The following is a 14,768-nucleotide window of genomic DNA, read 5'->3' on the forward strand; positions in this document are numbered from 1 at the left end:
AATTTTTAAAATAAATATTTCTAAAGCGTCATTCATAATTCAATCAACGGTTCTATTGAAAGGAAGAGTTTGAGAAAAGGCATTTCGGCGCGTAAATTTATTGGTAATGGAATTTCAAATTCCTTAAAATCAATAACGATTGACATTGTGCCTTTGCAGAGCTAAAAAATTATTAACAATCTTTTATTTATTCATCTTATAAATTGGCTATATTGAGTGACGCATCTTTATTTTATTTTCTCTTTTTTATTTTCGTAATAGATTCGGTGATTGATTTCATTGTGAGTGTCGCGGCCAGAAAAGCAGGCAGCCGCTAACGAATAATTCGAGTTGCTTTCAGAATAGACGTTTTCAGAGTAAACTTTTACGAACGCTTTGTTCAGATTATTTAAAATTAATTTATTTCGAGAAAGGTTTTTGTATTATACATATATAAGACCATTGTAAAAATAATATCTCCTTAAGGGCGATATTAAAACTAATAAATATCAGATTCATCTTTCTAACCGTCTCTTCAATAAATGTATGTGTAAATGGTATGCGCGCGCACGCGCACACACACATATTTGTTCGTGTGAAAATATACTTATGCGATTATATTTCACCTTTTATTTATGCCATCCTTTAATTTCTGAAGCTCGATGTAACTACAGTACATATACAAACAAATGACAAAAGTCTATATTCCAGATTTCAAGTTGTTGACCATCTTACCGTTTATTCTTTTAAGCATGTTGAAATGTTCAAATCAAAGATGGTGTAACTAAAAGAAAACACGATTGCAACTTCACTCCCAATTTTCGAATTTCTTAATCATGATCATATTATTTTCTTTTAAAGTTGAAAAATTTCTTTTCTATCGGTGAGTTAAGGGCAAAACAAATTAAACAATTTACATAATAATTACATGAATGATTCTGCGCTACGAAACAGGTTCTGTCAAGAATCGAACATTTCAACATACTTAAAAAAATAAACGGTAAGATGGACAACATGTTGAAATTTGGAATATAGATTTTTTCATTTATATATATATATATATATATATATATATATATATATATAATTTTCAATTTGTCTTTACATAAGCAGTAATTTGTTGCTACACAGTCATGAGCATGTTTCGGTCTTCTAGTGTTTAGCAACTAGAGACCTCTTCAGGCAACAATGCTTATTTACGAAAGCGAAATTCTCAATGAAAACCGAAAATTAACTTTCAGCAAAAAATGGCTATTTTTTTAAACGGGTCATGGGGGTGACAATTCAGCTGTGAAGAGAACAGTGTTGATTGGGTGCGAATTTGTTAGTTCATTTATTTTCCCATCTTTTCATTCTCTTATTTACCGTGTCTTTATTCATTCATTTCATGTTAGTGTTAGGGGGTAAGATTTATAAGGTGAGGAATTTGGTTGTAAAGTACGAGCTATGTAGATGTTATCTTAAACAAGCATGAGGTTGGCTTGTCTGTTGCCCATCAGTCCGTCTGAAGCTTCAAAGGTGAGCTGTCTTATATTCTTTTTATTATTTGTTTTAATTTAATATTCCTATTTGTCTCTGCTAAGATTTGGATTTACCTAGATCTGCTGGCCATTCCTTGGGCTTCTAGTGAACGGTGTAGGGGAGGGGGGAGAGATGTAAGAAAGAAAGGAAAGAAGAGAAAAAAATTAGGGGGAGATGGAATGGGAAGAAGGAAAGAGCGTGAAGAAGAAGGAAGAGAGAAGAAAAGGGAGAAGGGGAAAAGGGGTAGCATCATTTGTTTAGTAGTGATAGATTTGTTTTCTCTCATTTAAACAAAATCGTTTTTTTATTCTTTATTTTTTTTATTTTTATTTTAATTGACCACTCTAATATTAATTCCTATTTACTTTGTTTATTTATTTAATGTTGGTTTATTAATTGATGTATTTCTAAATTTGTTATAAAAACTTTTCATAATGATAATAATTGCAAAACTCAGAATATATGTCATTATTAAACTTATGATGGTTAAATGCAGTTATTTGTATTTTTATTTATTTATTTATTTAATTTTTAGTGGGACCATGCATCCTATATAACCTTACTAATTTTTAGTGGGACTTTACATCCTAATAGGAATAGGGTTTGTAAGGTTAGGGGTTGTAAAATCAGAGCTATGTAGATGTTATCTTAAACAAGTATGAGCTTAGTTTGTCTGTTGCCCGCTGGCTGTCTGAAACTACAAAGGTTCTTTTTATTATTTGTTTTAATTTAATATTCTAATTTGTCTCTGCTAAAAGATTAGGATTTACTCGGATCTATTGATTATTCCTTGGGCTTCTAGTGAACAGTGGAGGGGATGAAGGGGGCGAGAGGCGTAAGAAAGAAAGGAAAGAAGAGGGTAGGGGGAATGGAATGGGGAAGAAGGATAGAGGGCGAAGAAGAAGGAAGAGAGAAGAAAAGGGAGAAGGGGAGAGAGGTGTGGCATCATTTGTTTGATAGTGGTAGATTTTTTTTTCTCATTTAAACAAAATCGATTTTTTATTCTTTATTTTTTATTTTAATTTTATTTGACCACTCTAATATTTATTCTTATTTCATTCGTTTATTTAATGTTGGTTTATTAGTTGGTGCATTTGTAAATATGTTATTAAAACTTTTCATGATGATAGTAATTGCAAAACTCAGAATATATGTCATTATTAAACTTATGATGGTTAAATGCAGTTTTTTCTTTTTTTTTTTTTTGCGGCGATAATGTTTATTCAACTAGAAGGGTGATGAGGAATTTTTCCCAGTTGTTTGCTACTAATTAGCACTGATATAATTTTACTTTATTAATTATCTGTAAATAGTAATACCCACGGATCCATATGCTGATATGTTATAGAACAGCCTGGAGTAGATGTATATAGCCAGGCCAGCTCTGGATAAAGTCATTTCACCGCATAAATCACAGGCGTGGTTCTGCATGAAATCCTCCGACAGACCTGACAGATTTTTCTTCCGGATATCACGCTTCACTTTTGCATGCTCATATTTTTTCTTCTCCAAACTATCACAGCCATGATCGACCAAGGAGCGCCACTTTTTACGATCATTGGAAGCATTTTCCCAACTGAACACATCAATACCAAAAGCTTTAAGATTATCTTTGATGTTAGCCTTAAAGCGTTTCCTCGATTTATGTTGTGGACGCTTTCCTTGTATAATTTCACCATAGAACAGGCGCTTTGGCAATCTATCGTCGTCCATCCTTGTCAGATGTCCAGCCCACCTCATCTGGTTGCGTATAATCAACTTCTCGATAAAGGTATATCAGCTCACATGAGAATATCCACATCAGATATAAAAGTGCTCCACCTGATGCCCAGAATGTGTCTCAGGAATTTCTGGTGTACTCTCTCCATGACTTTTATGTGTCTACCATAAGTTGTCCAGGCCTCAGAAGCGTAAAGCAGGGATAGGAAAATACAAGATTGATAAACCCTGATCTTTGTATGAATAGTTATACCCCTGTCAGACCATACTCACTTCTCTAAGCCACCAAAAGCCTTAGTGGCACGCTGTATCCTATAGTTGACCTCAGCATCCAGGGTTCCATCTCTGGCGAGAGTACTACCCAAATACACAAATGTGTCAACCACGGCAAGTCTCTAGTTGTTGACAAAAATATTTGGTTCCATATACAAACTACCGGGTGGAGGTGTGAACATAACTTAAGACTAATAGTAAGCCCAAAAGACGCACAGGCCCCCGAAAACAGATTCATGATACCCTGCATATCCCTCTCACCATGGGTCACGAGATCGGCGTCATCCGCATAAACCATATATATATATATATATATATATATATATATATATATATATATATATATATATATATATATTGATATGAGAAAAGGAGAACGCAATTGAAATTATGCAAGAATAATTTCTCTAAAAGTTTATGCATTTTCCAATTAAATCAGGATAGTAGTTGTTATAACTCAACATGTCATGGGTGCATTGAGTATGTTTATAAATTAGTGTTATTGGCAATATAATAACATACTTAGCTATAATTTATTCTAAAAATTACTTAATCTGGTCCAAACAACTACTGATATGAAACATTTTAAAATAATCACCTAAAAATATAAATCAGTAAAGGGGGATAACTCATTTTGAATAGAAAAATATAATCTAAGAATTTTCTACTTTAATTTTAAAAATGAGCAAATAAATAAAAATTAAAAATTAAAATGAACAATATGATAAAAAATCGCACAATTGAAATTATGCAAGTTTGAATTCTTAAACAGTTGATGAATTTTCAGATGAGACCAAAGTGGTAGCCGTAATCGTTGTGACTCTATGGGTCATGAGTACGTCGATTATACCTCGAAATTATATTATATGATGACTATATCTAGAGTGAAAATAAATTGATACTATGACTTTTATTATTTTGGTTAAGAAATCTCAATCTTCAAAAATATAATTGAATTTTTTGATCCATGTGTTATTACTAGGGTTATGACAACAGAATATTCTTATCATTGTTTGGCTCTCTAGTATATATCCGACACTGTTAGACACAGTTAATCAACCAAGAATCACATCACTCTATATAAAAGCATATAAAATATCAACGGATACACACTCGAATCAAAACAATGAAAAGAATATGCTGTTGTCCTAGCCGTAATTTTGCATTTTTCTAAAAAAGGGTCACCACTTATCCAGAACAGGAGGCCACTCGAGGATACGAGTTAATGCGTGTACGGTAGTCAATGGGACAATATCATAGAATCATTTGTAGCGGAAATTTGGTAAATTGGATTACTTAAGAAGAACGGCTAATCATGAACTTGTTTATGTTGGACTTGAAGACAACCACATTGTAGTCAGCTGGAAAGCAGGCAAAAGGAACATACAGTTCTAAGAAAGAAGCTTTGTTCGTAGACACGTCTAGGTTTAGGCACAGATAAGGAGTGGGGAAATTACTGATGGTGTATTTAAAGTGCATTTAAAAAATAATATAATGGGTTTCATTTTTTGTTTATATACAATATGATTTGCTCAGTTTTTTTATTAACATTCAAGATAAGATAATTCGAACATATAAAATTATCATGTTGAATTTTAAATGTTAAACCGTAATAGCATTTAAGTCGACAGATAAAACTTTGTTTTAGCCAATTTTCATTTGTGAGTGTTATATTGTGTTATTTGAAATAAAATTATGTACACAATTACAATTTATTTCTAACGTTACTTCATCCGACTTAATAATATGACTTAATAATATGACTTAATAAGATGACTTAATAAGATGACTTAATAAGATGACTTAATAATATGACTTAATAATATGACTTAATAAGATGACTTAATAATATGACTTAATAAGATGACTTAATAATATGACTTAATAAGATGACTTAATAATATGACTTAATAAGATGACTTAATAAGATGACTTAATAAGATGACTTAATAATATGACTTAATAAGATGACTTAATAAGATGACTTAATAATATGACTTAATAAGATGACTTAATAAGATGACTTAATAAGATGACTTAATAAGATGACTTAATAATATGACTTAATAAGATGACTTAATAATATGACTTAATAAGATGACTTAATAAGATGACTTAATAATATGTCTGGCAATACACAACTTTGTTACTTATGCAGAATAAAGACTCCGGATAGTTTACAAAAGTTTTGTGAGATTCTCCTTAGCGCAAATGCTGGCCAATATTAAAAAAAAAAAAAATCATTTATGTTATTATGAAGATATTTCAATTAAAAATTAATAAATAATTAAAACAGCAATCTGGTTTTATTACGGAGAAAATACAATGAATAATTATCGGACTATTTTTAGGAAACTTTCATAAAATTAAAATTCTATTCAAGAAAAAAAAAACAGTCGTTGTAAGGTAAGTTTTCTGAATAGATATTTTTGTATAACAACTATTTGATTAGGAAACAATTTTTTTTTTTAAATTTTTATGATTTCTTTTGTTCAAATCGATATAAACATCTAATGATAGAATAAACCAACAATAACAAAAAAATATTTTCTAGACGTGTTTCTGAAATGCGATTTCATTGGCTCAGCTTGTAGCATATATTGGCGTTTTACATAAAGTGCCCGATAGTCCATTTTCTGCCTAAATGCTAAAATATTTTTAAATCATCACACACACATATATTGAACAATATGATCAAATAGAACTCGCACAGCAAAAGTAATGATTACTTAAAGACCATGAATTTGTGCGTTGTAGCTCTTCTATTATAAAGCCTACGATGGGCAGAATCCACAACTTACCTCTGCCACTACAATCCAAATTAAACAGACCCGGGCATCCCGGGTTGTCGCACAGCTTCCCTTTCCATCCGGTCACATAATCGCAGACGCATTTATCGTTTACAATTTTACCATGTCCTGTGCATTCGGAGTTGCAACCAACACCAACCCACCCAGCGTGACATACACAATTTCCAGTATTCGGGGGCGACTGTACTCCATGAACACAAGGATCAGCGCAAGCAGGTCCCATCCAAGGACCAGTACAGTTCATACAAATCGGCGGATCAACGGCAATATTACAGATCTTGAAAAAAAAGAAAGGAAGAAAAGAATTAAAACTAGGCATACACATATTTATATACACATATTTATATACACATATTTATACATATATACACACATATTTATACACACATATTTAAACACACACACACACACACACACACACATATATATATATATATATATATATATATATATATATATATATATATATATACATACAGGGAACACATGTTTATTCACATATTTACATACATACAGAGAACACACATGCATACTCATATATATACACACATGGCCCCCGCCTTTTATATACATATATACACACATAGAAGGCAAACACATATTTATATATATGCACATATAGACACATATACAGCACACACATATTTATACACATATTTACGTACGTACAGGGTATGCACATATTTATATACACACAAAAACAAGAATGCCTGACTCAGAAGAATTAATTTCATCTTACAGCGATTAAAATTAAGATAAATATACAACTAAACTTTATGTCTAGAATCCTTATTCGAATTCTAATCAAAATCGATTGATTGATTTTTAGTTTGCAACACATCTGCGAGGAATAAGGTGTTTTTATCTGCGGAATATTAGTTCTGTACTGGGAGAGATGTGTATAACGAACGTATATGTGTGTCTTGTATATGTATATACTAGTAAAAGTACCCGTCGTTGACTGGGGTTAAAAACAGCCTACAGAAAATGGACTCTGATTTATGAAAGTATGATAGGTTATGAAAAGGAAGGGTTGTAAATTTGGGTTGAATTTGGGGTTATCAAAACCAAAGCAAAATAAGATGAAAGTAAAAATAAAATAGATAAACCCCATAATTTATTATACCATACCTGTTCACACTGAAACACTTATCACAATATTCTGTGGATCTATTTTATAAAACCTTGTTAAACTTTGTAACATATTTACATTCTATGGAGGTCAGGTGCGAACGAACATCCCATAATTTTATTATATCATATTTCTTCAAACTGAAACATAATTATCAAAGTATACTTACCCAGATAGATATGAAAAATCTTTATTAAAGTTTGTGCCTATTTCCATTCTATGGAGGCGAGGCACGGAGGCAGACCCCGCAATTTTATTATACCATCCCTATTTAAGTTAAAACAGACTTATCAAAGTATTCTTCCTCCCGCGTTGACACGAAGAATACAGATGCAAGGTTGCTAAAGAAAAGGTTAAATTTATATGGAGCAATTCTGGTTTCTGATTGGTTGGTAGCAGAACGTGAATTAATTTGATTCGTCAATTCCTAGCAGCAGCGTTTATAAATAGAATTTCCCAACTGTGAGGGACCATAAGTCCATTGTGATGGGATGTGTCTCCTCGCGGCCTCGGCTGCAGGGAGACAGGGTAGTACAATTCAAGGATTCGTCACTTCACACTCAGCCCAACAGGTGAGGGGCCGAGGTACGCCGCCTGGGTAATACCATGTTGGACTGAGGTACGCCGCCTGGGTAATACCTAGGAGGTCCACCTTCCCAGGCCTTGCCACCGGGCTTTCCGGTGGGGCAAGTTTATTGCTTGCTGCCTGAGGCGCCCTGACCGGGGAATGCCGACGGTGTTACTCAGGCAATTTTTAAAATTGCAGGAGTGCCCCTTCTTTAGGGTTAGGGGAGCCTGCGGGGTTCCCACTTTCCAGCCTTGTGCCACATATTGCCGATGTGGGCGGTAATTAAATAACTACCCCATTAATAGTAAAAAATATTGCAACATTCGGCCAATATCTAACGTATTTAGTTTAATTTAAATTAATAGGGAAAGAGAAGTTGGGTGAAAGCTTTTCGAGAAAATTCAGATATTCACGATTCTGTGAAATTTTTACAATCCATATCAGCAGTCAATTTAAAAAAAAATATTCATCAGTTTTTTTTTTGTATTTAAAAAAAAAATAGTTTTAGAGCTATACACCTTTCGATTTGAAAATTCAAATATATCAGATTTGCATTAAATTTAATCCACAACCATATGTATATATTACACACACACACACACACACACACACACACACACACACACACACACACACATATATATATGAAGAATGACAAAAGTCTTTATTACAAATTTCATGATGTTGACCCTCTTATAATTTATTCCTTTAATTCAATTTACACTTAAAATGGCGTAATGAAAGAAAATTATAAGGTATTTGCAGCTTCTCTTTCAATTTTCGGATTTTTTAATCATGTCCAAACCCATTTTATTTCCTGTTGGGGATTGGTTGTTTTTATTTCTGATGATGAGTTAAGATCAAAATAGATTCACTGATTGAGAAAATAATTAAGTGATTGATTTTGTGCTACAAAACACATACTGTAAAGAATTGCAAGTGTCGACTGAATTAAAGGAATAAATTGTAAGATGTTCAACATCATGAAATTTGGAATATAGACTCTTGTCATTCATTCATTATATGTTCTGTAATTACATTGCGCTTCTTAAATAAGGATTATTATATATATAAATGAAATATAAGCAAATAAAGAATATTTCTACAGAATTTTTAACATATATATATATATATATATATATATATATATATATATATATATTAGCAAAAGTACCCGTCGTTGACTAGGTTCAAAAACAGCCTACAGAAAATGGACTCTGATTTATGATAGGTTATGAAAAGGAAGGGTTGTAATGAGATAGCTTCGAATTTGGGGGTATCAAAACCAAAGCAAAATATGGTGAAAGTAAAAATAAAATAGATAAACCCCATAATTTATTATACCATACCTGTTCACACTAAAACACTTATCACACTATTCTGTGGATCTATATTAAAAAACCTTGTTAAACTTTGTGAAATATTTCCATTCTATGGAGGTCAGGCGCGAACGAACACCCCATAATTTTATTATACCATATTTCTTCAAAATGAAGCATAATTATCAAAGTATACTTACCCAGATAGATATGAAAAGTCTTTATTAAAGTGTGTGCCTATTTTCATTCTATGGAGGCCAGGCGTGAACACAGACCCCACAATTTTATTATACCATCCGTATTTAAGTTAAAACATACTTATCAAAGTATTATTATGTACATCTATATCAAAAACACTTGTAAACATTTTTTAAAATTTTTTATTTCCATACTTTGTGGACCAGGCGCGAACGCAGACCCCACAATTTTAATGAACCACTGTTCTGCCAGATCAAACATACCCTTTACTGTGTCTCGATACATCTATCATTATATGTAATCAGTTTTTTAAAATAGTCAACCATATAGGAGCCTATTCGTGACCACACACACACACACACACACACACACACACACACACACACACATTCAGCTTTATATTACATATATATATATATATATATATATATGTATGTATGTATGAATAAGATGGATGGCATGTGTGGCAATGTAGAAGAAATAATAAGCAATAATAAAAATGAGAAAAACGAAACTTTATTTATATTTAATTATTCAGTAGAGTTTCACGCTTCTTTTTTTTTATTTATTTCATCTAATTTTTCTTGTCGACGATATCAGCTGACCCGCATGATCATTCAGTAATTATTGTGCATAATTACTTGCTGTTTTTGCAATAATTATTCTTAATTATTTGCACAATTTCACTTTGATGTCAACATATTTTTATAAATTTTGCAGCTTTCAAAAAATACTGCAATATTTTTATTAGGTTCTTGCCACATAAAGTCTTTTTAATTATGACATTCTTGTATAGTTCTTTAACCCTTTAGCAGCTGCAACATTCTGTTTTCGAGATAATGTCGGATATATATATATATACAAAAGTGAAATTGTCTGTGTGTGTAAATTTCCGTACCAAATTGCTCTGTCAATTTTCAGTCTACAGACTCGAGATTTGACATAAGAGGTATTGATATTTGAAAAAATCTTTTGAATTGGTTTTCCGAAAGAAACTTGGCTGTGAAGGGGTCAAAGTTCAACGATTTGACTTTTGAAAACTCTGCCAAACTCCTCCGCCAATTTTGAGTCTAAACACTTGAAATTTTAGATGTAGGTTCCTTGGACAAGGATCAAACTTTTTAACTCGACTTGAGCCCCCAAAAATAAATGTTAAGGGGACAAATGTTTACCTCTCAGCCAATTTTTGGTCTAAACATTTGAAATTTTACATAAAATGTATTCAGTGCAACCTTTTTAATCAGTTTTGGCTGAAAATTGGGCGGCCAAGGGGTAAAAGTACAAAGGATTTGACCTTTGCGGTCTCTAGCAAACTGTGCAGCGAATTTTGGGTTTACACATTTTCATAAAGGGTATTTAGACATGCTGCAAGCTTTTTAATCAGTTTTTAGACGCAAATTTGACTGCCAAGAGGTCAAAGTTGAAAGTGTTCACCTTTAAAGACTCTACCGAATTCCTCCACTAATTTTGGGCCTTAATACTTGAAATTTTACATGTAGGTTACCTGGATATGAGCCAAACATTTTAATATATATATATATATATATATATATATATATATATATATATATATATATATATATATATATGCATATATACATATGCACATAAAGTTATGAACAAGACATAGGGCCTGAGCACAGCCGGACTGAACTGCTAGTATATATATATATATATATATATATATATATATATATATATATATATATATACAGTCATCCACATAGTACTGTTTTGCTGTTTCACAGATCATCAGTGTGTCTAGACAACTACATTATGCCAGGATTAAAACCAAACGACGCTTGGAGCTTCTACCTGTTGCGATATTCAGCTGCTGCTATGTGGACAGTGAATTAACAATGTTTTGAGATTGTCCAAATACCTAAGCTCAATTTGTTTACACAAAGAACATCCCTTAATATGCTAATGGTAATTTGTATATCACTTTCCATTATGCTCAACCCAAGAAAGGGAGCATTATAGTCATCCACATACAGTACTGTTTTGCTGTTTCACAGCTCATCAGTGTGGCTAGAGTGCGACAGTTTATGACTGTTAGAGATAGAGCTTACAGACAGTCTAGGGTTTGCAATGGTTGATGACAGTTTTAGTGGAGGGCAGTATCCCGTTGGATACAGTAAGGCAACTAGTCATGATTCTAACGGGTAGAAAGGATCAGTCAATATATTTCAGAGTTTATAACAGTTAGGAACAGAGCTTAATTTTATTGTCTTTTCACCCCAGACAAAGCATAATGCCACATAATGACAACTATTTGGGACATAATTGCATTGATACTATGTCGGGAGCTTCGCAGCAAGATGTCTGCTTACATTACTTTTGAACTTCTGCATGTCAGTACAGTCAGAGAAGCAGGAGCCCGGAAGAGAATTCCAAAGTCTAGCAGTTCTGGAGAAGAAACTATTAGAGTAGAAGGCTTTTTGGCATCTGGTGATCTCTACTGATTAGGGCTGAAATTTTGCTGCTTGTGAGGTTTGTCGAGGGTATTTACTTCAAAGAGGTACAAGGGCTTGTAGTTCGTCGGAGCATATTCCATTAAAATACTTGTAAAACAGGTAGAAGGATGCAACATTTCATCGATGGGAGAGAGACTGAAGCCTGGCTGACAGTTTGGGACCTATCAGGTTTGTGACTCTCTTTTGAACCCTGTTCAGGAGCGAAAGACTGGTGCACTAGCTCAAATGTGACAACAATACTCCATACATGGGCGAATTGTGGCCTTGTAAATGTACAGGATATTTTCAGGCGTAAGTAACTTTCTAGTACAATAGAGAGAGCCCAACTTCCTCACAGCAGCCTTGTCAATGTCCTCGATGTATCTGTTCCAACACATGTTCCTTGTGAACATTAAGCCAAGGAGTCTAAATAAAGTACTTTCATGTAATTTATCGTTAGCCATAGCTATTGGTGGTTGAGAAGGTTTCTTGTAATTATTAAAGGAAACAAGCTTAGTCTTGTCACCATCCATTTTCGTCCCCATTCAACTACTGACTGGAGGTTTTTCTTTCTTTCTCTAGGAATAAGAATGGTCCATGGATCAACTGTTGAGGTACGTTTGCATTTATATCATATTGCTTTGATGTACGACTATCATGAGCGACCTGGATTCTTCACTTATCAAAGAAGGATTAATTATGTTAAGTATTTGTCCAGTAATACTATATGATTTGATTTTCCTGAGAAGATGATCATGCCATACCATGTCAAAAGCCTTAGGTATATATAGGGATACTTCCATACTTTCCTCTGCGGTCAGTCTTTGGTTTGTGACGATTGAGGACAGCTTCCAGTTGGACACAAGAAGGACACTAGTCATGACGAGATGATTTCAACCAACAAACCGACCTCGACAGACTATGTAGATGTGACAGACTATGTAGATGTGGACGTTAACAATCAGAGCATTGATTTTTTGCGATGGTATCAAACACGCATCGAGAACTCAACTAACTTTTACATGTGTTCTCTTTTCAGTTGTTTTATTATTTTTTATAAACCCGCAGGCACTTCTGTGACAGCGGCTAATGTGAAAGATGACGACACGGCCAGAAGAGAAGATAAAAGAAAAGACGATGGAAACAGCATTGGAGTTATCGTTTGTTGCGCAGCTGGCAAACACCTGGTGTCACAAATTCCTAGCATACTAGCTTTTAATGTTAAATTCAATTTAACATCTGAAAAAGGGGCGTTTTAGGCAGTCACAAAAGCTTATATAAGTGACGATTTGGGCCTAAGAAGAATCAACCCTTCAAATTTCTGTATGTACATCTCCTTCAAAACACACAACTACCCATAAACATCATCAGGAATACAGGTATGTTGTTTTTCGTCATTCTGTAAAACATAGTAGAATACGATATCTCTATCTCTGCTTGTATATAAAAGGCATTTTTCTGTGTGTGCGTGTGTGTGTGTGTGTGTGAGAGAGAGAGACAGAGAGAGAGAGATAGAGAGAGAGAGAGAGAGATTGTTCACTATGTACTCCGAAACTGCTGGACTGACTTTTTTTTTTTAAATTTCACACAATATACTTTATTTGTCTGGGAGTGTCCTTAGATAGATTTCGCATTGGAGTGCCTCCAATAACTATCAAAAAGCAATAATTTAAAAAAACCGGATTAAAAAAAAAGGAACACTCTGATTTTGAACAAAGTTACCCCTGATACAGTCTAACATCACAAGTGTATTTGAGAAGTTTTATCACCATACAAGAAGAACAGCTCGGCATATAAAATAAACAGTAGGTTCTTTGATAAGACAGGGGCGCATTTAAAATGAACATTTCTGTTTAGAGTACAATTGAACCATGATACCTAATTTTTGCATTTAAAACTTTAATTCAAGCCGTTATATAAAATAATTTTTATGAAATCAACTATAGGTTCTCTACTAAATAATGGAAACTACAGTATATATTGAACTAATTCATTGCAGGAAGGCATGTGAAGCTTCCTTACTGTGCACCTCGGTGCATCCCTGACTAGAGCAGACAATCAATCGATTTGATTGAAAAATGGGCAATTTCATCAATTTCGATGACAATAAGATTATTGAAAGTGTGGGACATTCGTTGATCCTAATTCAATCCCGGGCAACGTCAGGTATCCCTGTAAGTTATAAATAAATATAATTTATTAATGAAGAGGCATTATACTTACCCCTCTGTTATTACAGTCAGGTTCTCCCGGACAATCAGGAATATGACAAGCTGGTCCAGTCCATCCGGCCTGGCATTCACATTTATGTAGTTCACTGTTACAGACGCCATGGTTGCTGCATTCTTCTAAGGTTTGTGGGTTTCTTGGACATCCTGGAACTTGACAGAACCTGCCTGACCATCCATCAAGAGGTGGACAATAACAGGCGCCAGTTGTATCACACTGGCCATGGCCAGAACATTCTATATTACAGCCGAGTCCGTGACGGCATGTGCTGTTGCATACACAGTAAGTGTTGGTTGGGTCTGGTGTGCCATGGACACAGGGGTCATCACATGACGGGCCCATCCATCCAGGTTGACAGTTGATACATTTAGGTGGGTTAGAGGTCGGATCACAATGACCTCTTCCGTGACAGTCAGGCTCTCCAGGGCAATCTGGGAGGCTACATTCATTTCCTAAATTCAATATAAAAGAAATAAGATTCCTGAGTTAATTTACATCCAAATCCTGTTTCCTGTACTTACCTACATATCTATACCTACATACATATCTACGTCAGACTGTAAA

At 33.7% G+C, this 14,768-nt stretch overlaps 1 protein-coding gene across 1 annotated transcript in view; it reads right to left on the bottom strand.

The window, feature by feature from the left end:
• Positions 1-14,768, bottom strand: part of LOC145249431 (uncharacterized) — a 911,941-nt gene that overhangs the window by 128,048 nt on the left and 769,125 nt on the right. The window contains exons 97-98 of the mRNA XM_080110989.1: positions 14,199-14,656; positions 6,294-6,579 (exon numbers count right to left, since the gene is read on the bottom strand). Of these exons, the coding sequence (XP_079967115.1) occupies positions 6,294-6,579; positions 14,199-14,656 (744 nt within the window). The remainder of the gene's footprint in view (positions 1-6,293; positions 6,580-14,198; positions 14,657-14,768) is intronic.

The sequence above is a fragment of the Euprymna scolopes genome, chromosome 28, assembly GCF_053919585.1.
Source record: "Euprymna scolopes isolate OS-2025 chromosome 28, ASM5391958v1, whole genome shotgun sequence".
Lineage (NCBI taxonomy): Eukaryota > Metazoa > Mollusca > Cephalopoda > Sepiida > Sepiolidae > Euprymna > Euprymna scolopes.